Source organism: Ranitomeya variabilis, chromosome 1, assembly GCF_051348905.1.
Source record: "Ranitomeya variabilis isolate aRanVar5 chromosome 1, aRanVar5.hap1, whole genome shotgun sequence".
Lineage (NCBI taxonomy): Eukaryota > Metazoa > Chordata > Amphibia > Anura > Dendrobatidae > Ranitomeya > Ranitomeya variabilis.
The window spans coordinates 793588068-793613816 of record NC_135232.1 but is presented as its reverse complement, the minus strand read 5'-3'; the positions used below and the strand labels follow the sequence as shown (position 1 = coordinate 793613816).

The window sequence follows — 25749 nt, the reverse complement described above, 5'->3', positions numbered from 1 at the left end:
TTACTCTGTGAGGATTCGCCAGTGCCGGAAAGGCTGGTTACGCATCCTCAAGAATGCAATATGCATACTCCCAGCCACATTCCAACTAGACTGTTTCCGGCCTTGCGCTATACACTTGCATTGAGAGAACCTGCGCCCATCTAGTCTGAATGTGGCCGGCAGTTTGAATGTCACATAGCTGCAGTGATGAGCCTGCAGCTGCCGGCACCGGATAATCCTCACAATGCCCAGAAGATTTACAGGTCTGCAGTCACATAGTGACTGCAGACTTGTAGTTTAGGACCAGAGAGCCACTTTACTTATGTATGTGATCTAATACAAGAGTATTGAAATATTTACCGACTTCCATCTCTCCTGATTTCGAGAGCCACCGCTATCTTCTACTGGTTTACGTAAGCGCTCGTCTACTTTGCTGGTTCACAAGTACTATTGTATGGGCCATTGTTACTGCCTTCTGTAGAAATACCTATCATTACCTCTTTAATCAACAGAAATAATTGACCGGTAGAAAACCATAACTCCATGGCCTTACAAAATTATAAACTTTTCTTAAAAAAAATAAATAAATAAAGTTTACGGAAAAAAACCATATACAGTCATGGCTGTAAGTGTTTTACATCCTTGAAATTGTTCCAGAAAATGAAGTATTTCTTCCAATGGAAGTAAACGTGTATAACAAACCATGTAATTGCAATCATTTTCTGGGTGTATTGGAACAACACCAAAAAAGTGGGAAAAGAGGTAAATTGGACATAGTTTCACACACAACCCCGAAAATGGGCAGGACTAAATTGTTGGCACACTCAACGTAATATTTGGTTGCACACCCTTTGGAATGAATAACTCCTTCAATTACTATCTATAACCATCAACAAGCTTCTTACACCTCTCAACTGGAATTTTAGCAAACTCTTTTGCAAACTGTTCCAGGTCTCGCATATTTGAAGGGTGTCTTCTCCCAACAGCAATTTTAGGATCTCTCCACATGTGTTCAATGGGTTTTAAATCCGGGCTCATTGCTGCCACTTCAGAACTCTCCAGCGCTTTGCTTCCAATCATTTCTGGGTGCTTCTTGAAGTATGTTTGGGGTCGTTGTAATGCTGGAAGACCCATGACCTAGGACACAAACCCAGCTTTCTGACACTGGACACTACATTGCTACCTAAAATCCTTTATAATTTTCACATTTCATGATGCTTTGCACACAGTCATGGCAACCACTGCCAGAGGCAGCAAAACATCTTTGAACCTCCACCATATTTGACTGTAAGTACTGTGTTCTTTTCTTTGTATGACTCATTCCGTTTTCGGTAAACAGTAGAATGATGTGCTTTACCAAAAAGCTCTATCTTGGTCTCATCTGTCCACAAGATCCTTTTCCAGGAGGATTTGGGCTTATGTACATTTTGGCAAACTGCAGTATAGCTATTTTATGTCTCTATATCAGCAGTGGGGGTCTCCTGCCATAGCGATTAATTTCATTCAAATGTTGAGAGCGTGAATTTATTTGGAACCTGATTGGGGCTGCTTATTCACCATCCTGACTATCCTGGTTTGCAACCTTTCATCAGTTTTTTGTTCTGTCGTCCATGAGTTGTAAACTTCTTGTTTGCATTGTGGACAAAAGAACATCAAGAGCTCTGAAGATTGACTTGTAACCTCGATATTGCTGATATTTTTCAACAATTTTGGTTCTCGAGTCCTTAGACAGTTTTCTTCTCCTCTTTTTGTTCCCCATGCTTAGTATGACACAGACACACAATGCAAAGATTGAGTCAACTTCTCAACTTTCTATCTGGTTTCATGTGTTTATTGCCAACACCTGTTGCTTGCCACAGGTGAGTTTGAATGAGGATCCAATGCTTGAAACAAGTTGTTAACCCACAATTTTGAAAGGTGCCGACTATTTTGGCTAGTCCATATTTGGGGTTTTGTGTGAAATTATGTCCAATTTGCCTTTTTTTTTTTTCTTTCTTTTTTGTGTGGTTCCAATATACGTAAAGGAAGTAAATGTGTACAATAAAACATGTGTAACTGCAATAATTTTCTGGGAGAAATTCTTCGTTTTCTGGACCAATTTCAAGGGTGCTAACACTTTTGGCCATGGCTGTTAAAAATACCCCATTAAAAAAAACTTAATGGCCTTGTAGTCACATAACCGGTCCAACATAGGCATAACAAATTACAAATATCAATTCATAAGTAAGTGGGTGGGTATAGACTAATAGGACTTGTGTTTCAAACCCATGATCACATTTAAATACCTAACTATTCTGCATGCAGAAGATTAAGGCTATGTGCACACGTTGCGGTTTTTACCGCGGAACCGCAGCGATTTTGACACTGCAGGTCCGCAGCAGTTTCCATTGCGTTTACAGTTACATGTAAACCTATGGAAACTGCAATCCGCTGTGCACATGCTGCTGGAAAAACCGCGCAGAAACGCAGCGGTTTACATTCCGCAACATGTCATTTCTTTGTGCAGAATCACGGCGATTCTGCACCCATAGGATTGCATTGATCCGCTTACTTCCCGCATGGGGCTATGCCCACGATGCGGGAAGTAAGCGGATAATGTGCAGATGGTACCCGGGGTGGAGGAGAGGAGACTCTCCTCCAGGCCCTGGGAACCATATTTGTGTTAAAAAATAAAAAAATAAAAAAATGATATACTCACCTCTCAGCGCTGCACGCGGCCGTCCGGTTGCAGGGTTGCTGTGCGAGCAGGGCCTGCGATGATGTCGCGGTCACATGACCGTGACGTCACGAAGGTCCTTCTCGCACAGCATCTTTGGAACCGGACCGCCGCGTGCAGCGCCGAGGAGATCGGGATGTCAGAGGGTGAGTATAACCATTTTTTAATTATTTTTAACATTACTATTGATGCTGCATATGCAGCATCAATAGTATAACAAGTGCAGGAGTAAACCCGCAGCGGAAACCGCAAGACAAACCGCGATAAATCTGCAGAGATAACCGCAGCGGTTTTGCCCAGCAGATTTATCAAATCCGCTGCGGGAGAACCCGCAGAGGACCCTCCTTACATGTGCACATAGCCTAATTCATCACCGTTGAAATCCATACAACAAATGCATTACCAATAATGTAAGTAATTTTAGAACACCCAAATATACATATACAAAAAAGTCAATAAGAATAATAATCATGAATAATCTAATAATTCATTGCACAATCCCAATGAAAGTGGAGCAAAGATGAAACCTTCAATCAATCAAGCATTAAATTTAATACCCACCAAACCTAATTCTGAAGGACCTAGAGACGCACACTACCCAGCACCTGATGCATGTTTCGCGTGTAACTTAGTCAGAGGCTCCCTCAGAACAAAGGTCTATGAACTTACAAGGTGAAAGCGACAGTCCACGCACAAACCCTTGTGTGACCCAGCGTGTCTGATTTGTCAAGAAGCAGAACAGCACTAGATACTGGGGAAGATAGCAATCGATAAGTACCCTATATTGATACATTACTGTAGATTTCATACAAAATGACTATTTAGGGCAAAACCTTTTACTGAGACATCTACTTTAATTCAAATATCCTGGTGTGACCCATTTCCTTTGAAGAAATATTTAATGGTGTTATGCTTTCCATCAAGCAATTTCATTTAGATAGAATAAGATATTTTTTATCTGTATACCACATTAGTAAATTGTTGTGGTGTAAGTCGTGTAGAAACATTCTAACATAAGCCAACTGCACCATAGTTCTGCGCTTTTTTTCCAGGCTTCTAGAATGTTTTCTAGCATTGAAATGTCTGCTGGCAGTTCAGCTCCTGGAGCTCTGTAATCTATCGCACTCATTATATTATATAGCACTGTGTACTTACAATTGCTCATTTTGCCTTTCTACCCAGCTAATTCTTCTCTTTTTCCATTAGGTCTTGACATCACGTGATTAAAATCTGACTAGCTGACTCCTTCTGAGCCCTATGGATCAGGAGGTCAATTTTCCCTGTATGAGTAATCACTGAAAAAGCCAATGGCAGGGTGAAGGGGTGAAGCAGCTGGGTCAGGAGAATGAGGGGAATGATTTTTGTAGGGTAAAAGAGACTTCTTGTTTCTATGTGGAGCACAAAAAAAGCGTAGAATTAGCTGGGTAGAAAGGCAAAATGAGCAATTGTAAGTGCACGGTGTTATATAATATGATGACTGCAATGTTAAGAGGATGAACACTTTAGGAGGAGGAGGAATGCTTCTTTAAGCCATCATGAAATTCCAAAATTATAATCCTAAAAATAAGTGTATAAAGCAGGAAAGTTATTAATGTATTTCCAGTTAGCAGAATTTGCAAGATCAGGATTGGTGCCACTTATTTAATGACTGTTGGAAAGGAGAAGTACAAGATGGTAACTGCACGACGAGCAGCAATTCTGCCCAACCTTTATCTAATGTGCGGAATACAAATGACACAGAGCAAAGTGGCAGCCATCTTTCCTTATGCCTTGGCTGATGTAGCCTCCTTGTAGACTGCTATTCTTCTACTACTTTCAGATAATGTGGCTTAAAGGGCTCCTTGCCCCAGTTCGGGCATATCTGTCCTTATAACAGTCCTTCAGCATGTTTTCCTAGACCTCTACCCTGTCATTCCTGAAATGTATGAACAAATTGGCAACTGGGTGTGTTTCTGTAGAATCGGCTCTGACCGTGTCACACCGTGAAGGGACAAAACTAGGAACCCCCCGTTGCCAATTTATTGATGCATTTCTAGGAGCAAGGACCAATCTCTAAGAAAAGATGCCCCATGATTGTCATGTCCGGCCAAGGGGTCAGACCCCTTTAATTATGATTAGGCAGTTCTGTCCATAACCGTCAGTGGGTAACAGAACTTTAGGAAGGTGTGCTTTGGTAAGACGCGGTAGTAAAAGTATGGTATGTGGGATTTCCTCCTTCTCATCCGCTTCCCATGATTTCTGCAGCTTCAGTGGCTGTTGGATAACTATGAAACGGCTGATGGCGTGAGCCTTCCCCGAAGCTCCCTGTACAACCACTATCTGCGCCATTGCCAGGAGCATAAACTGGATCCAGTGAATGCAGCTTCGTTTGGCAAATTGATACGCTCCGTGTTTATGGGGCTGCGAACACGACGTCTTGGCACCAGGTTGGTATAAGATATTGGGATATTTTACGGGGTTGTCCACTCCTCACTTTCAGCACACACTACAGCTTTCCGAACCTTAGCCGTGCGTATTGTGCCGCACGTTGTATACTTGCAGTCATGGAACACGCACGCTTGGCTGAATCCTAACAGTCTACACATTACACACAGCTATGATTTGCCACTCTGCAGGGCTAGCTAAAAACTACCTTAAGGTTGGACAAACCCTTTAAACCTGTAATATTAAAATATCCCTTTGTCCCTCACCTGTCCATTTTTCAGGTATGTCTTTTTGTGCACCCAATGTGTCAATAACTGGGAATCCAAGTAGAATTGAAAAGTACCAAAAGAATATTATTTTTTTCCCATTTTTTGTAACAGAGGAAACTCTAAATACCACTATTACGGCATAAGGCTGAAACCTGATTCTCCTTTGAACCGACTTCAAGAGGACACCCAATACATGGCAATGAGACAGCAGCCCATTCATCAGAAGCAAAGGTTGGTGATCTCCGGGCATATTATTGTGAAACGTCTCATTACACCCCACATAGATCAGTGTTAAATACGTTATTTCCTATGGACAAATGGTTCCTCACAGTAGTGTATAAGAAGATGTTCCATATTAAAATGTTTTGTTCCTTATACATACATGTGGTGACCCAACGTTTTCTGTAATATAATGGGGCTGTCCCACAAGCAAAACTTGTCAACTATTTTGTGAATGTGTCTGATTCCTGGGGATCCCTCCTATGGGAACTCTTTTGATGGAGGGGACTCAGAATATACATGACTGGTGAGGATAGCCATGCATAGAGCTCGTCTAGCTCTGTCAGGCCCGTATACATTGAATGGAGCTTCTGCTCTAGATCTTACTTCCAGTCAATTCAACAAGACCCCTGCCCTTGTGATCTGACACGTCTTGCCTGTACTGAAGATGGCGTTAAAGAACTCCACAGCTGTCTTAAGGTTAAAGGTATTCCCATCTCCAAGATCCTACCTCAGTATGTAGTAGCTGTGATAGTATTAACAAATACCTCCATTTAGAAATGTAGTATAGTTCTTCTGATTAGCTATGTTGCTTACTCCATGTGCAGGGCATTGCAGTATCTTGGGTATCCATGTTTGACCACTCACATAATGACAGTTGCTAGTGGTCGTAACCATGAAATACCTAAGCAACTGCAACGCCCTACATGAGGTGCGACATAGCTTATCAGAATAACTATGCTTTATTTCTGTTTGGAGGTGTTTAATGAATATTAGGATATTGGAGATGGGAATACCCCTTTAAGGCTTCAGACCAAGATTTTAGGCTGCCTTCTGCATAAAGGGATACTAAAGTCTATTTTGTTTGTTTATCCTATGCTTCTGATTAGATACAGACCTTCACAAAAGATGGAAGGCATGCTAGATAGCACTCCAAATAGCAGCCAGCACACCTCTCCTGAGCAATCCGTAGCTGCCCAGAGCCAGCATCACCAGCAATTTATAGGTAAGTCGGTAGGAATTGAATTCTACTGGAATTTTACAAATATCCATTTTCTCTGTATCCCCCATTTTGATGAACCATAGAGGGCCGGCAAATTTTTATTTATTTTTTTAAATAAAGCTTAATAGTTCTCCTCTCCAGCTCACCCCTTCTCGTCTGCACATCTTTTTACTGCCGCTGTGCGCTGTATCTTCTCGCCAGGGCTTCTGGCTGTGACTAGGCCTGGATGACTATGTGCTTGGTCGCCCCAGAGCTGGTTACGGCCAGGAGTTGAGGCCTAGAGTGGGTGCTGTGACGGCCCTGCCGCCCGCTGTGACCCATCAATGTGCATGCATTCAGAGACAAACTGGGTCTAGTTGCGGCTGCAAGTTCCTTACAGGGCTTCTAGGTTCTCTTTGTGCACTTGGTAAACCTTTGCCAGAGAAGAGGTTTTCTATAATTGCCTTTGTTTTGCTTTTAGATATGTCCCACGTGTTCCCAGATTTCCCTGCACCAGAGCTGGGCACCATCCTTTTACCAGATGGCATCACCATGACAGATATCAAGAATTTGCAGCTTATGTACCGGCGACACTGTGAGGTTAGTTTTCTTGCTTTAGGCCACGTTCACACTCACAGTATTTGGTCAGTATTTTACCTCAGTATCTGTAAGCCAAACCCCGGAGTGGGTGATAAATGCAGAAGTGGTGACGTGTTTCTATTCTACTTTTCCTCTGACTGTTCCTCTTCTGGTTTTTGCTTACTAATACTGATGTGATTCCCTGACTAAATCCTGAACGTGTCCTTATTCTGAGTTTAGCACTGCTCTCACAGCTTCTGTTATTTTTTTTCTCAATTAATATTCCCGTTGAATCATCTGACTAGAAATAAATCTTGTATCTGCAGGCTACTATCGATGTGGTTATGAATCTACAGTTCCAGTACATTGAGAAGTTATGGCAGGCATTTTGGAACTCCAAGCCAAGTTCTCCAGATGGTTCTACCACACTGGCAAGGTGTGAATTGAAATTTAATGTCATTGGGCATTTTACATTTGTTTCCCTTCTGAAACCTTGTATAAAAGCACACAGTGTAGCTTTTAATAGGATTTGTCAGAGATTATGGCTCAAGCAAGCCATTAAACGGCAACTCAAGCACAATGCTAAAGGGACATTCTCAGAATAATGTTATTCCCTATCCAAAGGTGAGGGGGTAATTTACTGAGTGCTTGAAGTGTAATCTTTTTGACCTTTGGTGATCCTGTGAATTGGTTCTGTAAAGCCCAGTCTTCAAAAAGGGAATCCGTCAGCACTGTCTTGCTACCTTATATGAGAGAAGCATAATGTAGGCAAAGAGACCCTGAGTCCAACGATGTATCACTTACCGTAGTTTACTGGGTGCAGCAATTGTGACACAATCGGAATTATTGGATGTAGAATGCAGCAGAGCTGTGAAAGCTAACTCCTCCCACACAAGGCTCTGTATGTACATTGTTTATTAAGAACTAGATGGAGGCCCGCATCAGGAGAGCAGTAATGTCACGATGGGGGCTGGCATGCAGTGCTATTGTTACTTAATGGCATCCTGTAATACTCTATTGACTTTTGCATCAGGGGACTCATGTGCTTGACGCCTACACTTGTATGCATTGTTTTTGTCCCAGTGATGCTGTTGTATCATTTGCCCTTTGTTGTCTTCGACGTTGTGCCTTTGCTGCTTTTCTTTCATTGTCGTATTTTTTATGAAGAGCCATGTTGGCATTGATATTTGCTTTTTAACACCTTCACCCCGGGAGCTTTTTTCGTTTTCGTTTTTCGCTCCCCTCCTTCCCAGAGCCATTATATTTTTGCGGGACGAGATGTACTTTTGAACGATACCATTGGTTTTACCATGCCGTGTAACAGAAAACGGGAAAATTCCAAGTTCGATGAAATTGCAAAAAAAGTGCAATCTCACACTTGTTTTTTGTGTTGGCTTTTTTGATAGGTTCACCAAATGCTAAAACTAACGTGCCGTTATGATTCTCCAGGTCATTACGAGTTCATGGACACCAAACATGTCTAGGTTATCTTTTATCTAAGTGGTAAAAAAAAATTCCAAAGTTTGCTAAAGAAAAAAAAACAAAAAAAACCGCCATATTTCGATACCCGTAGTGTCTCCAATTTTCGTGATCTGGGGTCGGGAGCCGGCTTATTTTTTGCGTGCCGAGCTGGCGTTTTTAATGATCCATTTTGGTGCAGATATTTATGTTCTTTTGATCGCCTGTTATTGCATTTTAATGCAATGTTGTGGCAACCAAAAAAACTTAATTTTGGCGTTTTGATTTTTTTTTCTCGCTACGCCATTTAGCGATCAGGTTAATCCTTTGTTTTTATTGATAGATCGGGCGATTCTGAACACGGAGATACCAAATATGTGTAAGTTTGATATTTATTTATTTTTATTGTTTTATTTTGATTGGAGCGAAAGGGGGGTGATTTGAACTTTTATATATTTTTTTATTTTTTTTATGTTTTTAAATACTTTTTTTAAATTTTGGCATGCTTCAATAGCCTCAATGGGAGGCTAGAAGCATGCACTACACGATCACCTCTGCTACATAGAGGTGAAGCACAGATCACCTCTATGTAGCAGAAATGCAGGGTTGCTTTGAACGCCGACCACAGGGTGGCGCTCAAAGCAATCGGCCATCAACAACCATAGAGGTCTCAAGGAGACCTGGTTGTTATGGCAATGCACCGGTGACCCCTGATCATGTGACGAGGTCATCGGTGCGAGCCAGGGTGGATTGATTTAAATCACGCCGATTTAAATCATGATTTAAATCACGATTTAAATCAAAAGATTTTTTTCTATTTAAATCGGATCGATTTAAATCATGATTTTAATCATGATTTAAATCACTGATTTAAATCAAAAGGTTTTTTTTAATATAAATCACGATTAAAATGAGAAGTGAGAGCAGTGCGCATGTGCGCCCATAGTTACACGGACGAAACTAGGGGCAACGATCTAACGCCAGGGTGAGGGGGGGACCCCAAAGTAAGTAAAAATCTTTTTTGTTTTACTATATGGCAATAGGTAGGTGTTTAAAAGCAGCATGTCTTAATTGTATAAACTATTAATAGCCTCCACATTTTGTTCATACTGCCCCTTTAATTCCACACTTCTAGCTTGGTTTCACTTTTGGTTTAGTTTCTTTTTCCATTCAGTTGACATGCCCAAACTTGTTGGATAGTCAGCATCCTACAGAAACCTCTGGAAGAGCATGGCATTGTGAATGTTACACATATACAGCCTTTATTCTACTGAGTTAAACAACTCAGCTTTATCTCATGATGGAAGAACCTTTGGATGGTAAAATATTTTCCTCAAAAAGCAGTTTATTGAAAAAAATCCGATTTAAATAAAAAAAATCCGATTTAAATAAAAAAAATCCGATTTTTTTTGATTTTTTTAAAAAAACATTGATTTTTATCCACCCTGGTGCGAGCACCTCCGGCCCCGCGGCCGGGAGCACTAGTTAAATGCCGCTGTCAGCGTTTGACAGCAGCATTTAACTAGTTAATGGGCGCGGGTGGATCGCGATTCCGCTCGTGCTCATTGCGCCCACATGTCAGCTGTACAAAACAGCTGACATCTCGTGGCTTTGAGGTGGGCTCACCGCCGGAGCCCGCCTCAAAGCAGGGGATCTGTCAGCTGACGTACTATTCCGTCAGCTGGCAGAAAGGGGTTAAAGGGGTTTTCCCACTAACAAAAGTTTATTTTACATAATAAAATAATATAACACCATCTGTAAAAAAGCTGAAATTGAAAAGAGGATGGCTTCTACAAATGGATAATGATCATAAACTCATGTCAAAATCCATAATAGTCTACCTCAAAACGCGCAAGCTGAAGGTAATACAATGGCCCTCACAGTCCTCTGATCTGATAATTACCACTAGGTGGAGCATTTTCCGTTTTAGACCTCAAGCAGCTATAGTAAGACTTACCAGCTTTACTGTTGGCTGGAAAATTGGGGCAGTAACTGCTGACATCACCATTTCCCTCCCCTTTTGGGTGGTCTAGTATCCCTGGGGCAGAATGAAGAGTAGCATCACAGGGCAGCTCCATTTTGTGGTGACTGCCCTGTGATCTGCTATCACTAGTAGTTACTGTGTCTCTCCCTCTCCCTCCCGCCCTCTCCCTCATCAGTCTTCATATGTCTCACCCAGACTACATGTATCCCCCCCCCCCCCCTCCACAAATTCACTGCAGGCCTGCAGCTCCTTATCTTTACTGAGGGATGAGTAGCAGCTCTTGCTGACACCTCCTGCTGGAATAATGCTGATGTACACTGTTCCTCCTTGATGTCTTTGCAGTCTCTGATACTCTGCCCAAGCTTTACTCCAGCATTTTACTCCTGTCAATCTATGATCTGTTCTGCTGGAAGTAGTACTGCTTTTGTTAGCAGATTCTAATGACAGGAGACGAGAATCGAGCACACAGAGGCGTGCCCAGTTCACAGCAGTGACAGTTCTATTACAATAGATAGGGTCAGCGTCTGTCTGTTATCTCCTATCACCATGGGGTGCTTTATGATGACACTGAAAGTGTCCTGCTGGTACTGTGAAAGCAAGATGTCAGCCTCCAGTGCCTTATTTAAACTCCTATAACACAAAATGTTTCAAATGCACTCAAAACTTGGTTATAAAATCATGTTATGCTACATTACATTGATTTATTAATGATCTGCAAACGCAGTACATTCCCTTCAAGTAAATAGCTCACAGTTTAGTAAATGACACATTGCTGAATTCGTTGTTTTCACCCGTACCGCATGCTGTCCTCAGATTACATCACAAAAACCTGCTGATATATTACCTTTAATAAAGTGGAGGTGTGCATTCACAACTCATTGTCTTTGGGACTACCATTGACCATGCTCTTGGCCATTTCCTGCCATTATAGAAAATGAATGGAGCCAAGGTCTGGTAAGTTCAACAATGAACCCTGTGGAGGCTGGTTCTTGGTATCTAGAGTCCTATTCTCAAGTCTGACGGGATAACTTTCGATTCCGAGATTATAACTTTAATTTTACGTTTTCCTTGTTGAAATTAGGAACCAGCTGCAATGTTAGAAATGAGTAAAGATAGTTTTATCTTATTACACAGTGATGAGGAGCCAGAAGCAGTCATCCCTAAAGACAAATTGATGGTTATGTGTAAATATGAACCCATCATGAGATGGATGAGGAGCTGTGACCACATCCTTTATCAAGCCCTTGTAGAAATTCTCATCCCAGATGTTCTGCGTCCCGTGCCTAGTGAGTATTTAAGATGACTTATATTGTTTTAACTCCTTTGTTTTTGTTTTTCCTGTCGTTTTAAAGACCTGTCACCAGGAGTAAAGTGGCCAGTTTTTGCTCTTATATTTTTAGCATGAGATAAATAGGGCCGTGTCTTTGGAACTATAGATGATGCTTTTTGTTGATCTGACATACAGTGGTACGTAAAAGTTTGGGCACGCCTGGTCAAAATTTTTATGTATATAATCTCATTTTTTACATTTTAAAAATTACAAAAAGGAAAATGGGCCAATGCAAAAGTTTGGAGATTTGTGTGCCCAGTTAACTTTGACCAAGGTTCCAGACCTTAATTAGCCTGTTAGGGTTATGGCTTGTTCTCCTTTATTGCTAGGAAAGGCCAGGTGATACAAATGTCCCTGCTTTATAAAAGCCCGGCCTCCTCTAACCTTGTGCTACAAAACAGCAGCCATGAGTTCTGCTAAGCAGCTGTCTAGCACTCTGAAATGAAAATGGTGGAGGCCCACAAAGCAGGAGCAGCTTATAAAAAGGTAGCAAAGCTTTTTCAAGTTGCCCTTTCCTCAGTTTGAAATGTAATTTAGAAATGTTTCTTACCAGGAAAAGTGGAGGTCAAGATAAGGTCTGGAAGGCCAAGCAAAATTTCAGTGAGAGCTGGTCGTAGGATTGCTAGAAAGGTAAACCAGAGCCCCAGCTTGACAGCAAAAGATCTTCAGAAAAATTAAGCAGACTCTGGAGTTGTGGTACATTGTTCTATTTGGGGATTTCAGTATCCTCTTACTTATGCAGAGTTAAAACATGACTTTTAAAGAGGAAAAAAAAAGCTAAAATTTATAAGAACAAAAAACATGGCAAACAAAAATGAGGGAGAAGGGGAGGTAGACACTGGTGTGTGTGTGTGTGTGTGTGTGTGTGTATGGATAAAAAGACATGGATCTACGCGTTTCAACTGTGAAGCTCTTAAGGTACCGTTACACTTAACGATTTACCAACGATCACGACCAGCGATACGACCTGGCCGTGATCATTGGTAAGTCGTGTGGTCGCTGGAGAGCTGTCACACAGACAGCTCTCCAGCGACCAACGATGCCGAAGTCCCCGGGTAACCAGGGTAAACATCGGGTTACTAAGCGCAGGGCCGCGCTTAGTAACCCGATGTTTACCCTGGTTACCATTGTAAATGTAAAAAAAAAAACAAAAAACACTACATACTTACATTCCGGTGTCTGTCACGTCCCTCGCCGTCAGCTTCCCGCACTGACTGTGAGCGCCGGCCGTAAAGAACAGCGGTGACGTCACCGCTGTGCTTTACGGCCAGCCCTGACAGTGTCAGTGCGGGAAGCTGACGGCGAGGGACGTGACAGACACCGGAATGTAAGTATGTAGTGTTGGTTTTTTTTTTACATTTACAATGGTAACCAGGGTAAACATCGGGTTACTAAGCGCGGCCCTGCGCTTAGTAACCCAATATTTACCCTGGTTACCAGTGAAGACATCGCTGGATCGGCGTCACACACGCCAATGCAGCGATGACAGCGGGTGATCAGCGACCAAAAAAAGGTCCTGATCATTCGCAGCGACCAACGAACTCCCAGCAGGGGCCTGATCGTTGGTCGCTGTCACGCATAACGATTTCGTTAACGATATCGTTGCTACGTCACAAAAAGCAACGATATCGTTAACGAAATCGTTGTGTGACGGTACCTTTAGTCCTGAAAAGGACATATTTTTGTTTGCCATGTTCTTGTTCTTATTTTATTTTTTTCCAATTAAGTCATGTTTTAACTATACATAATTAAGCGGATGCTGGAACCCCCTTGTTTTTCTCTATCCCCATGATGGCACCACGGAGAGAGGGGTCCGCCCCCAGGGACAGGAAACCTACAGGTGAAAAAGGGCGTACCTCTCTCCCACATCAGTTGGTTTCCTGTCCCTGACGGGGAACCTACAGCACGTACCCTTGATGTTAGGAGGTGCCTACTCCAATACTTGTCAGCCACTAGGGAGTGCAGGAAGGATAGGGCTCTGTTTGTCTGCTTCCAGGGTCCACGGAAGGGACAGAAAGCGTCAAAAGCTACGCTAGCGAGGTGGATAAAAGATGCCATCGCCCTATCCTACTCTTCCAGCGGGGCGGCCATCCCGGAGAATATAAAAGCGCACTCGACCAGAGCAGTGGCATCATCCTGGGCGGAAAGAGCGGGCGCTTCAATACAACAGATATGTAGAGCGGCCACTTGGTCTTCCCAGTCTACATTTTTCAAACACTACCGCTTAGACTTGACCTCCTCTGATCTCACCTTTGGTCGAAGGGTTCTAGAGGCAGTGGTCCCTCCCTAAAAAAGTTACAATCTATGTAAATCTCTCCGTGGTGCCATCATGGGGATAGAGAAAATCGTAGTTACTTACCGATAACGGTATTTCTCTGATCCCATGATGGCACCCGTATATTCCCTCCCTTTTCACACACAGGTGTGCACACTATAATGTATAGTTAGTTACCTTTAGTCACGGTGCCTCTGTTAAGTAAAAAAATTGTTAAGTTTAATTTGTGTAAATATCAAATTGCAGCTGAAGTTCTGTATAAGGCTCTGTTAACCAACTGATGTGGGAGAGAGGTATGCCCTTTTTCACCTGTAGGTTTCCTGTCCCTGGGGGCGGACCCCTCTCTCCGTGGTGCCATCATGGGATCAGAGAAATACCGTTATCGGTAAGTAACTACGATTTTCCTCTGCTTGTTGCCCAGTTGCTGGTCTGGAGTCCACGCACCAGATTCTCTTGATGGAAGCCTCTATTTTGAGGCCCCTGATGAGCTGAATAATGCCTCTCCCCTTCTTTTTTTTTTTATGACATTGTCCTACTGTTCAGAGACACTTGCACAACTATGGCCTACATGGAAGAGTCTTTAGAAGGAAACCTCTTCTACATCCTCACCATAAATTTCAGCATCAGATGTATGCAAAAGAACATCTAAATAAGCCTGATGCATTTTGGAAACAATTTCTGTGGACTGATGAGAATACAATATAACTCTTTGGCCACAATAATCAAAGGTATGTCTGGAGTAAAAAAGGGCAAAGAATTTCAGGAAAAGAACATCTCGCCAACCATTAAGCATGGAAGGTGGATCAAACATGCTTTGGGGTTGGGTTGCAAACAATGGCACGGCGGACATTTCACAGGTAGAGGGAAGAATGGATTCAATGAAATGAAATTCTTGATGCAAATATAACACCATCTGTAAAAAAGCTGAAATTGAAAAGAGGATGGCTTCTACAAATGGATAATGATCCTAAACTCATGTCAAAATCCATAATAGTCTACCTCAAAAGGTGCAAGCTAAAGTTAATACAATGGCCCTCACAGTCCTCTGATCCGAACATCATTGAAAATCTGTGGCTAGACCTCAAAATAGCAGTGCATGCAAGACGACCCAGGAATCTCACAGAACTGCAAGAATTTTCCAAGGAAGAAAGGATGAAAATCCCTCAAACAGGAATTGAAAGACTCCGTGACTGGCTACAAAAAGCAAACTTACTCTGTCGCCTCATTGGGGGACACAGGACCATGGGTGTTATGCTGCTGTCCACTAGGAGGCGACACTATGCATAATCTGAAAAAGATTAACTGTGGCTCCTCCTGTGCAGTATACACCCCTGGACGGCATCAGCCTTCTCCAGTTTTTGCTTAGTGTCGCAAAGGAGGCACACCTAAAGATTTTTACTCCGTTTTACTCCGTTTCCTGTTTTCCGACGGGATTACAGATGAAGAAAAGAGGGTCTCCTGTGAGACCCCCGGCATGGCTCCTTCCTCGGCCCCCTATTATGGGGTGCCCAGTTGAAGTTGAGATGGCTATTCCCCATGCTGCTCCTTCCCCAGCCCCTCGGGTGTTGGTTCGAAGTCGAGACCCCCCTCCTTCCCCAATTCCTTTTGGTTTCTGGGTTGAGGTCGAGGCGAGGATAAAGGCCCCTGAAGGTGTGACAAAAGCACCCTCCCTATCCCCCTCTGGGGGTATTAGGTTGAGACACCTCAGGTAGGGCCTGTACAGGCAGCATCCTACAGCTCCCAGCAATGGGCCAGCATACTGCGCCTGCATCCAGGGACCCCAGCCCAGCTGCGGGCTCCTGTTGGGGCCGGGGGGAGTGCAGGCAGGCATGGCACATACAGACACAGGGCTCCCTGCGTCCCTGTCTCTGCGGCAGCACCAGCTCTATACTGCCTCAGGGGGACCCCAGCCGGGCTCCCCCTTCCGCTTATAGCCCCACCGCCATCCTGCCTTCAAATCCGGAGGGGTCCGGTTCAGATCCGACCCCCTCCCGGACTTTCGCGCCGGCCTGGAGCCCTTCTGGGCCTCAGGCATCTAATTTAGGCCCCGGCTTCGGCCTAGCTGAAGCAGCAGCCTCCTCTCCGCCCCCCGGCCTGCCCCCCGGATGACAAATATGACACTCTACAGTGTCATACAAGGGGCGGATCGAGACAGAAAGGGCGGGTTTTTTATAGCCTTGCCGCCTTTTTCCAGCTCTCCGCCCCCTTCTCCTCCTCTCTCCTCTGTCTCTGCAGCCATTTTCGGCTGCAGATTAACCCTGCATCTCCCGGTCTGCAGGACCAGGACCAGGCAGCCAGTCTCCGGGGGGCACAGGACTGTGGATTTTCGGCGCTGGACCTAGGGGTACACTGGTGGGGTAAGATCACAGCTGGGTTATCTTTACTCAGCTGTGAATCCATATTACCTATAAGGCTCCCCTGTAGGTTCTCTACCCCTGTAAGGTCCATCTGCTGGCAGCACTTCTGCACTCTGTGCACTATGCCGGGCTCAAGGTCTAAGAGAACCAGGCAGAACTGCTATTATGCATTCTGCACAGCCTGCGGGACCGCTCTCCCCAGTAGTAGCACGTACCCGCATTGTCAGAACTGTATACAAACTACTGTGTCACAGCCTCAAGAAGCCCCTGCCAATGCCTCGGTGTCTAATGCCACACCGGAATGGGCTACTCAGATATCGCAATCTATGACGCAGTCTATAGATAACCTAACTTCCACATTGCTTCAGGCTCTGCAGGGTCATGCCCCGGCTATGACCGTTACCCAGCAAAGGGAGAGCTTGACTCAGGAACAAGATGACCCTGGCACATCCACGTCTAGGTCACGACGCAAGCGGATCCATAGATCAAGTCCATCTGCGTCATCCCATAGCACACGGTCATCCCCCTCTAGGGAGAGACACCGTTGCTCCAGGTCATCTAGACCGTCCCATTCCAGGGACAGACAATGCAGATCTCCGCAATCCCCAACCAGAGAAGGCCTCCTCCCCAGCTCACCCAGCAGGGGACGCCTCAGTGATACACAGGATTCGGAAGGCATCTGCGACTCTGACTCAGACAGAGAAACGGAGGGGTCCCTGATCCCAATCCCTCCTAGCAATACAGCGCTAGTTGAGGACATAATATCGTCCATCCATCGGGTGCTGGACATTTCTGATCCGCCACCAGAGGCCCCAGAACATCAGATTTCCTTTGAAGGACCTCTGAAGCCGCCTAAGGTTTTCTCTAACCACCCAGAGTTTAAGGCGATCCTTAAAAAACAACTCTCACAGCCTGAGAAAAAATTCGCTAATCGCAAATATCTGGAGGCGAGGTACCCCTTCCCACAGAAGGACACCAAGGAATGGACAGATCCACCTGAAGTGGATCCCCCAGTCTCCAGGCTAGCATCACAGACCCTCCTTTCACTGCCAGATAGCTCAACCCTAAGGGACGCAGCAGACCGGCAGGTAGAACGCATGGCTCGTTCAATTTTCGAGGCAGCAGGTGCATCCCTGGCTCCCGCGTTCGCCTCAGTTTGGGCTGCCAAGGCCATCCCGGCCTGGGCAAACAATTTACAAGCCCTCCAAGCATCCGCTCCTGAACTGTCGGACCAAGCGGTTCAAATTGCTGTTGTAGCAGATTACATGCTCCATGCAGCTCTGGATTCAGCAAGGGGAGTCGCGGGGATAGCATCAAACGCCATCACGATTCGGCGTATCCTCTGGCTGCGGGAATGGAAAGCGGACGCAGCCTCAAAGAAGTCCCTCACGCACCTCCCCTACCTCAGTGGGAGACTTTTCGGTGAACAGTTGGACACTATGATATCCAACGCCACAGGGGGTAAGAGTACTTCTCTTCCCCAACTGAAACCTAAACGCACTTACAAGAAGCGTAACCAAACTCGATTCCGATCCTTTCGGAATTCCTCCGGCTGGTCCGTCTCACGTCCAGTACAAAATCGTAACCGTTCCCCACGCAGGGACAACTCACGATCGACGCAAAGGTCGGACAAGACCTGGCAGTCAAAAGCAGGCCAGTCTAAGCCCAGAGGAGGAAAATCTCAGACTTTCTCCTCCTCATGACTCACGGACTCCGGAAGACACCACACCAGTAGGCGGACGACTTTTGCTCTTTCATCAAGTCTGGCTGCCTATTACAGAAGACAGGTGGGTCACGGAACTAGTGCCTTCCGGATACAAAATAGACTTCACCTCCAACCCACCGGACCGGTTCTTCCTCTCTGTCCCCCCAAAACCGCCAGCCAAGGCTCGAGCCTACCACCAAGCGGTCTCCTCGCTTTGTCAATCAGGAGTCATAGTACCGGTACCCACGACCGACCGCTTCCGAGGGTTCTACTCCAATCTGTTCGTAGTTCCCAAGAAAGGAGGCAGCGTACGGCCCATACTAGACCTAAAACAGCTCAACAAATATGTACGGGTCCGTCATTTCCGCATGGAGTCCCTTCGGTCCATCATTGCGTCCATGGAGAAGGGAGAATATCTCGCCTCCATAGATATACAAGACGCATACCTGCATATACCCATTGCACCTGCCCATCAGAGGTTTCTCAGGTTCGCAATAGGCCAGGACCACTACCAATTCGTGGCTCTCCCCTTTGGACTCGCCACGGCTCCCAGAGTGTTCACCAAGGTCATGGCAGCCACCATGGACGTCCTGCACTCCAGAGGCATAGTAGTCGTTCCATACCTGGACGATCTACTCACCAAGGCTCCCACCTTCAAGGACTGCGAGCTCAGCGTCTCAATCACAACCGATACGCTCAGTCGCATGGGCTGGTTAATCAACCTACAAAAGTCATCGCCAACCCCGAGTCAGTCCCTGACCTTCCTGGGAATGTTATTCAACACCTCCAGGGGTCTAGTGCTCCTTCCCAAGGACAAGGCACTGGCTCTCCGACTAGCAGTTCGCACCCTCCTCCGCAAACCCCCTCGATCTCTCCGGTTTGTCATGAGAGTCCTCGGCAAGATGGCAGCGGCAATAGAAGCTGTCCCATTTGCCCAGTTTCACCTCAGACCTCTCCAACTAGCCATTCTCAAATCCTGGGACAGGAATCCCTTTTCTCTCGACAGGGAGTTCCAGCTAACGTCGTCAACCAGGAGGTCCCTGCACTGGTGGCTCAAGCCAACCTCGCTAGCAAAGGGGAAATCCTTTCTCTCAGGTCAATGGAAGGTCCTGACCACCGACGCGAGCCTGACGGGTTGGGGTGCGGTGCACCTACACCACAGGGCACAGGGCAAGTGGTCCCCAGTGGAAGCGACCATGCCCATCAACATCCTGGAAATTCGTGCCATCCTACTGGCATTGAGGGCCTTCCATCACTTACTGGCAGCCTCTCACATCAGGATACAGTCGGACAATGCCACGGCTGTGGCATATGTGAATCATCAAGGGGGGACCCGCAGTACCCAGGCGATGCGGGAAGTGTCACATATCCTCCGCTGGGCGGAGGACACAGGGTCGGTTCTTTCGGCGGTCCACATTCCGGGTGTGGACAACTGGGAAGCAGACTTCCTCAGCCGACAAGGAATAGACTCGGGAGAGTGGTCTCTCCATCCCGAAATTTTTCAACAGATCTGTCTCCGCTGGGGGACCCCGGATGTGGACCTAATGGCATCCCATTTCAATGCCAAGGTCTCCAACTTCATTGCCAGAACACACGATCCGCGGTCGCTCGGAGCAGACGCTCTGGTTCAGGACTGGACCCAGTTCCAGCTTCTGTACATTTTTCCACCTCTCCCCCTGATATCCAGAGTGGTGAGGAAGATCAAACAAGAGGGAGTTCCAACCATCCTCATTGCACCGGACTGGCCCAGACGCACATGGTACGCCGACATCGTACAACTCACAGCAGACGCCCCTTGGCGTCTCCCCGACCGCCACGATCTTCTATCACAAGGGCCGTTCTACCACCAGAACTCAGGGGCTCTCAATTTGATGGCGTGGCCCTTGAGACCTGGGTTCTAACCCAGGCAGGGCTCTCGGCAGATGTCATTGGAACCATGATCAGAGCACGGAAACCAGCCTCTGCCAAGATTTATTACCGTACCTGGAAAGCTTTCTTTACCTGGTGCGAATCTCGTGGCCAGATCCCACTCCCTTATTCCATACCCAAAGTACTTGGTTTTCTCCAATCGGGTCTGGAGGCCAGGCTGTCATTGGGCTCGCTTAAGAGCCAGGTGTCAGCCCTCTCAGTGCTTTTCCAAAAGCGCATTGCTACCAAGCCGCAAGTAAGGACTTTCCTTCAGGGGGTTTCCCGATTGGTTCCCCCCTACAGACGACCACTAGAAACGTGGGACCTCAACCTGGTCCTGACAGCATTGCAGGAACCACCCTTCGAACCTCTTAAGGAGGTCCCGCTCCGCCTTCTTTCCCAGAAGGTGGTTTTCCTGGTGGCAATCACCTCGCTACGCAGGGTGTCTGAACTGACAGCACTCTCCTGCAGACGGCCTTTCCTGGCATTTCACCAGGACAAGGTAGTTCTTCGTACGGTCCCATCCTTCCTCCCGAAGGTTGTGTCCGACTTCCACCTCAATGAGGAAATTTCACTACCATCCCTTTGTCCGGTTCCGGTTCATAGAGTGGAGAAGGCTCTGCATACGCTTGACCTTGTCAGGGCTTTGCGTATATACGTGTCTAGGACTGCGTCCTTCCGGAGGTCTGATTCCCTTTTCCTCCTTCCGGAAGGCGGCCACAAGGGTATGCCAGCTTCCAAAGCTACTCTTGCCAGGTGGATCAAATCCACCATACAAGAGGCGTACCGCCTTAAGAATTCTCCTCTTCCAGCCGGTATTACGGCACACTCTACACGGGCGGTAGGGGCCTCCTGGGCCATTCGGCACCAGGCTTCGGCACAACAAGTGTGTAAGGCGGCCACTTGGACTAGCTTGCACACGTTTACTAAACACTACAGGGTTCATACCCAGTCCTCAGCGGACGCGAGCCTGGGTAGACGTGTCCTGCAGGCGGCGGTGCCCTAAGTGTACGGGCCTGTCTGCACAATATTCGTCCATTGCTTCCCACCCAGGGACTGCTTTAGGACGTCCCATGGTCCTGTGTCCCCCAATGAGGCAACAGAGTAAAGGAGATTTTTGTGTACTCACCGTAAAATCTCTTTCTCTTAGCCTCTAATTGGGGGACACAGCTCCCACCCTGTTGCCCTTTCCGGGCTGTTGTAACTGTTGAGTTCTCATATTGTTTCTTGAGCTCGTACATAGTTGCCTTCTTACAGGCATAATTATGTTATTCATGTTACGTTCCTCCTACTGCTTTTGCACAAAACTGGAGAAGGCTGATGCCGTCCAGGGGTGTATACTGCACAGGAGGAGCCACAGTTAATCTTTTTCAGATTATGCATAGTGTCGCCTCCTAGTGGACAGCAGCATAACACCCATGGTCCTGTGTCCCCCAATTAGAGGCTAAGAGAAAGAGATTTTACGGTGAGTACACAAAAATCTCCTTTTTTCATCTGCCCGTTTTCATTTTTTTCATTTTTAAAATGTAAAAAAAGAAAATGTATATAGTTTTTGGCCTACAATTCAAAGGAAATGTGTCATCTTTAACTTTAGACCTTTTACAGATCATTTCCTCTTCAACTTGCTTAACTGTACACAATAACAGTAAATTTGACCAGGGGTGCCCAAACTTTTCCATACCACTGTACACCTGATAAATAGCAGTGCCAATAATTTTCTTGCCTAGTGCTTTCTTCTTGATGTCCAAACCTCCCTACTTTCTCTCAGTTGTCTCCCTTGACCACACGTTGAACATTTGAATCCTGCAGCGTATTCGATGTCGAGCCGAAGTTATGCATTCCTATGTATGTCTCAATAAAGAAACTACACTGATGACACTGTATGAGTCAGTCGTGTGGTATAGCAGAAGAATGAGAGGAGTTAATCTGGAATAAAGCACTTGATAAAATAACGAATGTCACTGTTATTCACCTAATGTACATTATAATCAAACCTAAAGAAAACTGAAGGATCCTGGTTGGCTTCTTCTGTATTTACAATAATCCACGCAACCTAAATTTGGAGCCACCATCCTGACCGTAAATCATGAAATTGCTTTGCTTCTCTGTAATATTTTGATCCGCTCCTTTAATACCATTTTCTTTTTAATTTAATTCCCTTTACATTCTATCTTAGGCACATTGACTCAAGCAATCCGGAATTTTGCAAAGAGTCTTGAAGGGTGGTTGACAAATGCAATGTGTGACTTTCCTCAGCAGATCGTCCAGGCAAAGGTAATGTTAACTGCTTAAAGCGATTGTCCACTACTTTCAAAGCCCCTTTCATGTGAACAAACTGCCATAGATTAGCTCTTTTGTAGATACATTGCTTTCACAAATCCTTCTGTATCCTGAGATGCTCTCCTGTTCAGATGATCTCTGGCTGAGAATTCTGTTGACTTCCTGTATGTCGCACCAATTTCTTCCTGGATGTCATGTGACCTCACAATCATGTGACTTTCATGCTGTGTGGGTGGGCAGTCATCTCTATTCAGCAGAGCTCACTCACTAGTACTGTCATATAGCTGCAGACAACGCTTTCCGATCTCCCTGCACATTTCTCCGTCTAGACCACATGTTTGTTTCCCTTATGTGTATTGGAACAACACAAAAACATAGGGGGGGGGGGGAAGGAAAATTGGACATAATTTCACACAATTCCCCCAAAATGGTCCTGACAAAATTGTTCGGTCAAAAAAATTGTCCTTTCCAAAATTTCAGCTGAGAGGAGGAAGAAGCTTGTTGATGGTTATAGCAAGCGATTGATTGCAGTTATTTATTCCAAAGGGCTTGCAACCAAATATTACACTGAGGGTGCCAACAATTTTGTCTGGCCCATTTTTGGGGTTTTGTATGCAATTATGTCCAATTTGCCTTTTTGTCGATTTTGCTTTTTTTTTTTTTTCTTCTTCTTCTCCACTACACACACAGGAAATAAACGTGTATAACAAAACATGTATATTTGCAATAGTTTTCTGGGAGAAATACTGAATTTTCTGGAACAATTTCAAAGGTGCCAACACTTTTGGCCATGACTGTGTAATATATACATGCACGTACAGATTATAAGACAAATTTGGGCGTAAAATTGGGGTGTCTTATAATCTGAAGGTAGCTGGGTGGGGTGGCGGTGGAGCAGGATCACAGGAGGCAGTGTCCCTGCTATAGGAGGCTGGCGGGAGTGGGGCCATACCGCAGGCCTTGGGCTTTTTTAAGATGTTGGCGCTAAGTAGAGTCTTATTCCCATTGACTTCCCTTGACGTGGGCTTTAGGAAAATGGCCGCCGGAGGTGATACATGTGCAAATTGAGATCTCGGGAGCCTGTGGCTCGCAGCATAGCCCAAGTCCTGCCGCCGCTGGCCTCCTGAGGACACCGCTCCACTGCCGTCGACCCCCAGATAAACCAACGTAAAATGGGACTATAAGGCGCACCACTGGCTTATTTAAAAAATGTTTTTCCCTATTTTCCTCACCAAAATTTGGAATATGTCTTAGTCTGCAAAATACTGTGTATGTGTGAGAGAGTGTATGTGTATGTCTGAGATAGGTTAGTGGACAACCTCTTTAAAATTAAATGTCTTTATGATTTCCCCCCCAAATTCAATAATTTTTGCCATTTTTTTTTTTCACTTTGGTTGAATGTATATGCTATGTTAGCTTTCAATGTTTTTCATTTTTCAGGTTGGAGTTGTTAGTGCATTTGCTCAGACCCTGCGTCGGTACACATCCTTAAACCACCTGGCCCAAGCAGCCCGGGCCGTGTTACAGAACACGTCACAAATTAATCAGATGCTTAGTGATCTCAATCGGGTGGACTTCGCCAATGTTCAGGTAAATGTAGGAAAAGTTTGCTCGTCTTTGAAAAGATTAATGCTGTGCATTTATTAAATAGCCATTTTTGTTGGTGACGACAGGAACAAGCATCCTGGGTGTGCCAGTGTGAGGAAGGCATGGTCCAAAAGCTGGAGCAAGATTTCAAGTTAACGCTGCAGCAGCAGAGTTCACTAGACCAGTGGGCAAGTTGGCTGGATAATGTGGTCACCCAAGTACTGAAGCCACATGAAGGGAGTGCCAGCTTCCCCAAAGCTGCGAGGCAGTTCCTCCTGAAGTGGTCCTTCTACAGGTCCGTTCTTGCTTGTGAAGACATGAGAAAACCTTTAGATCTATTGACACAGTAGTTATTTCTAATTCTTCCCTTTACACAATGTTCCTCTTTCCTTCACAGCTCAATGGTAATCCGGGACCTCACCTTGCGTAGTGCTGCCAGTTTTGGGTCCTTTCATCTAATTCGGCTACTTTATGATGAATACATGTTTTACTTGGTGGAACACAGAGTGGCTCAAGCGACTGGCGAGACCCCTATTGCAGTAATGGGAGAGGTAGGTTAATAGATCCCATGGTATTACAAGCAGAGTTGCTTACTGATAGTATTCAAAATGTTATGTCTCAGTATTTTTTCTTTAGCCCCCTCCCAAATAAAAAATATTAGTGAGAAATGTGGTGTAGCTAGTGGCTTAACCACTATATTTCTACTTTGACCTCGACACTGAGAGATCGAAGAATGTGCACCAAATAAAATGCACACTAGAAATGTAACACTGCATTTGTTACGTTCCTGTTTAGGTGGGTTTTTTTCTTGAAATTAAAGATGCGTATATTTTCTTTTTCTTCTTTAGTTCAGTGACCTGTCCTCCATGTCTCCTGTGTTAATGGATAAAGGTGAGTAATTGACATATTTTAACTTTAGAAACCAGTATTAAACGTTGAGCCACATACTTTGCTATACCAAAGATGCCCTAGAAGAGTCAGGAGTAGAGATAAGCGAATATTTCAATATTCGGTTCGGCTCACAATTGTCGAATTTGTAATATTCTGCGATTTAATCGCTGAATATAGCCGAGCATACACAGCACAAAAGCCAGTGTTTCCCACACTGTGTGATAGCATGGGAAACACCGGCGTAGCGCTTCTAATCGGCGGTGAAATTATCCCCGCCAGTCAGAGAGCTGCGGTTCCCATGCTGTCAAAAGATAAATAAATCATTAAAAAAAAAAAAAAAGTGTGGGTTCCCCTGTATTTTTGATAACCAGCCAGGCAAAACTCATGGCTGGGGGCTGCAACCCTCAGCTGTCAGCTTCAGCTTCAGCAAGGTTGGCTATCAAGAATAGAGGGGTCCCCACTCCGTATTTTTTTAATTATTTAACCCCACATTTTTGGCAACCAGCCTTACTTACCTGTTTGCGTTCTCGTGCGGTCGGCGGGCACGTCAAAACGCGGAAGTAGGCGGATCTTAAGGGAGGATGTACGCAGCCATACGCAGACCAGCCAAACGCAAGTGTGAAACCAACCCAAGATGCACCAATTCTGTCACGTAGAGTCACACTTCCCACTTGCCCTGTAGCAGTGGCAAGTGGGGTGATAGTTGGGGGGGTTGATGTCACCTTTGTATGGTCAGGTGACCTCAAGCCCCGAGGTTAGTAATGGAGAGGCGTCAATAAGATGTCCCCATTACTAACCCCATAGTC

At 45.3% G+C, this 25749-nt stretch overlaps 1 protein-coding gene across 6 annotated transcripts in view; it reads left to right on the top strand.

Moving 5' to 3' along the window:
• The window catches only part of RFX2 (regulatory factor X2), a 56904-nt gene that overhangs the window by 25485 nt on the left and 5670 nt on the right, over window positions 1–25749 (top strand). For 3 of the 6 annotated variants that reach the window (XM_077273381.1, XM_077273372.1, XM_077273356.1), the window contains 12 exons: window positions 4940–5121; window positions 5500–5619; window positions 6498–6613; window positions 7071–7189; window positions 7495–7604; window positions 8970–9005; window positions 11745–11896; window positions 22362–22459; window positions 23906–24055; window positions 24139–24347; window positions 24450–24603; window positions 24901–24943. In XM_077273381.1, the coding sequence (XP_077129496.1) occupies window positions 4940–5121; window positions 5500–5619; window positions 6498–6613; window positions 7071–7189; window positions 7495–7604; window positions 8970–9005; window positions 11745–11896; window positions 22362–22459; window positions 23906–24055; window positions 24139–24347; window positions 24450–24603; window positions 24901–24943 (1489 nt within the window). The remainder of the gene's footprint in view (window positions 1–4939; window positions 5122–5499; window positions 5620–6497; window positions 6614–7070; window positions 7190–7494; window positions 7605–8969; window positions 9006–11744; window positions 11897–22361; window positions 22460–23905; window positions 24056–24138; window positions 24348–24449; window positions 24604–24900; window positions 24944–25749) is intronic. The other 3 variants (XM_077273397.1, XM_077273389.1, XM_077273365.1) reach the window with 1 other exon arrangement.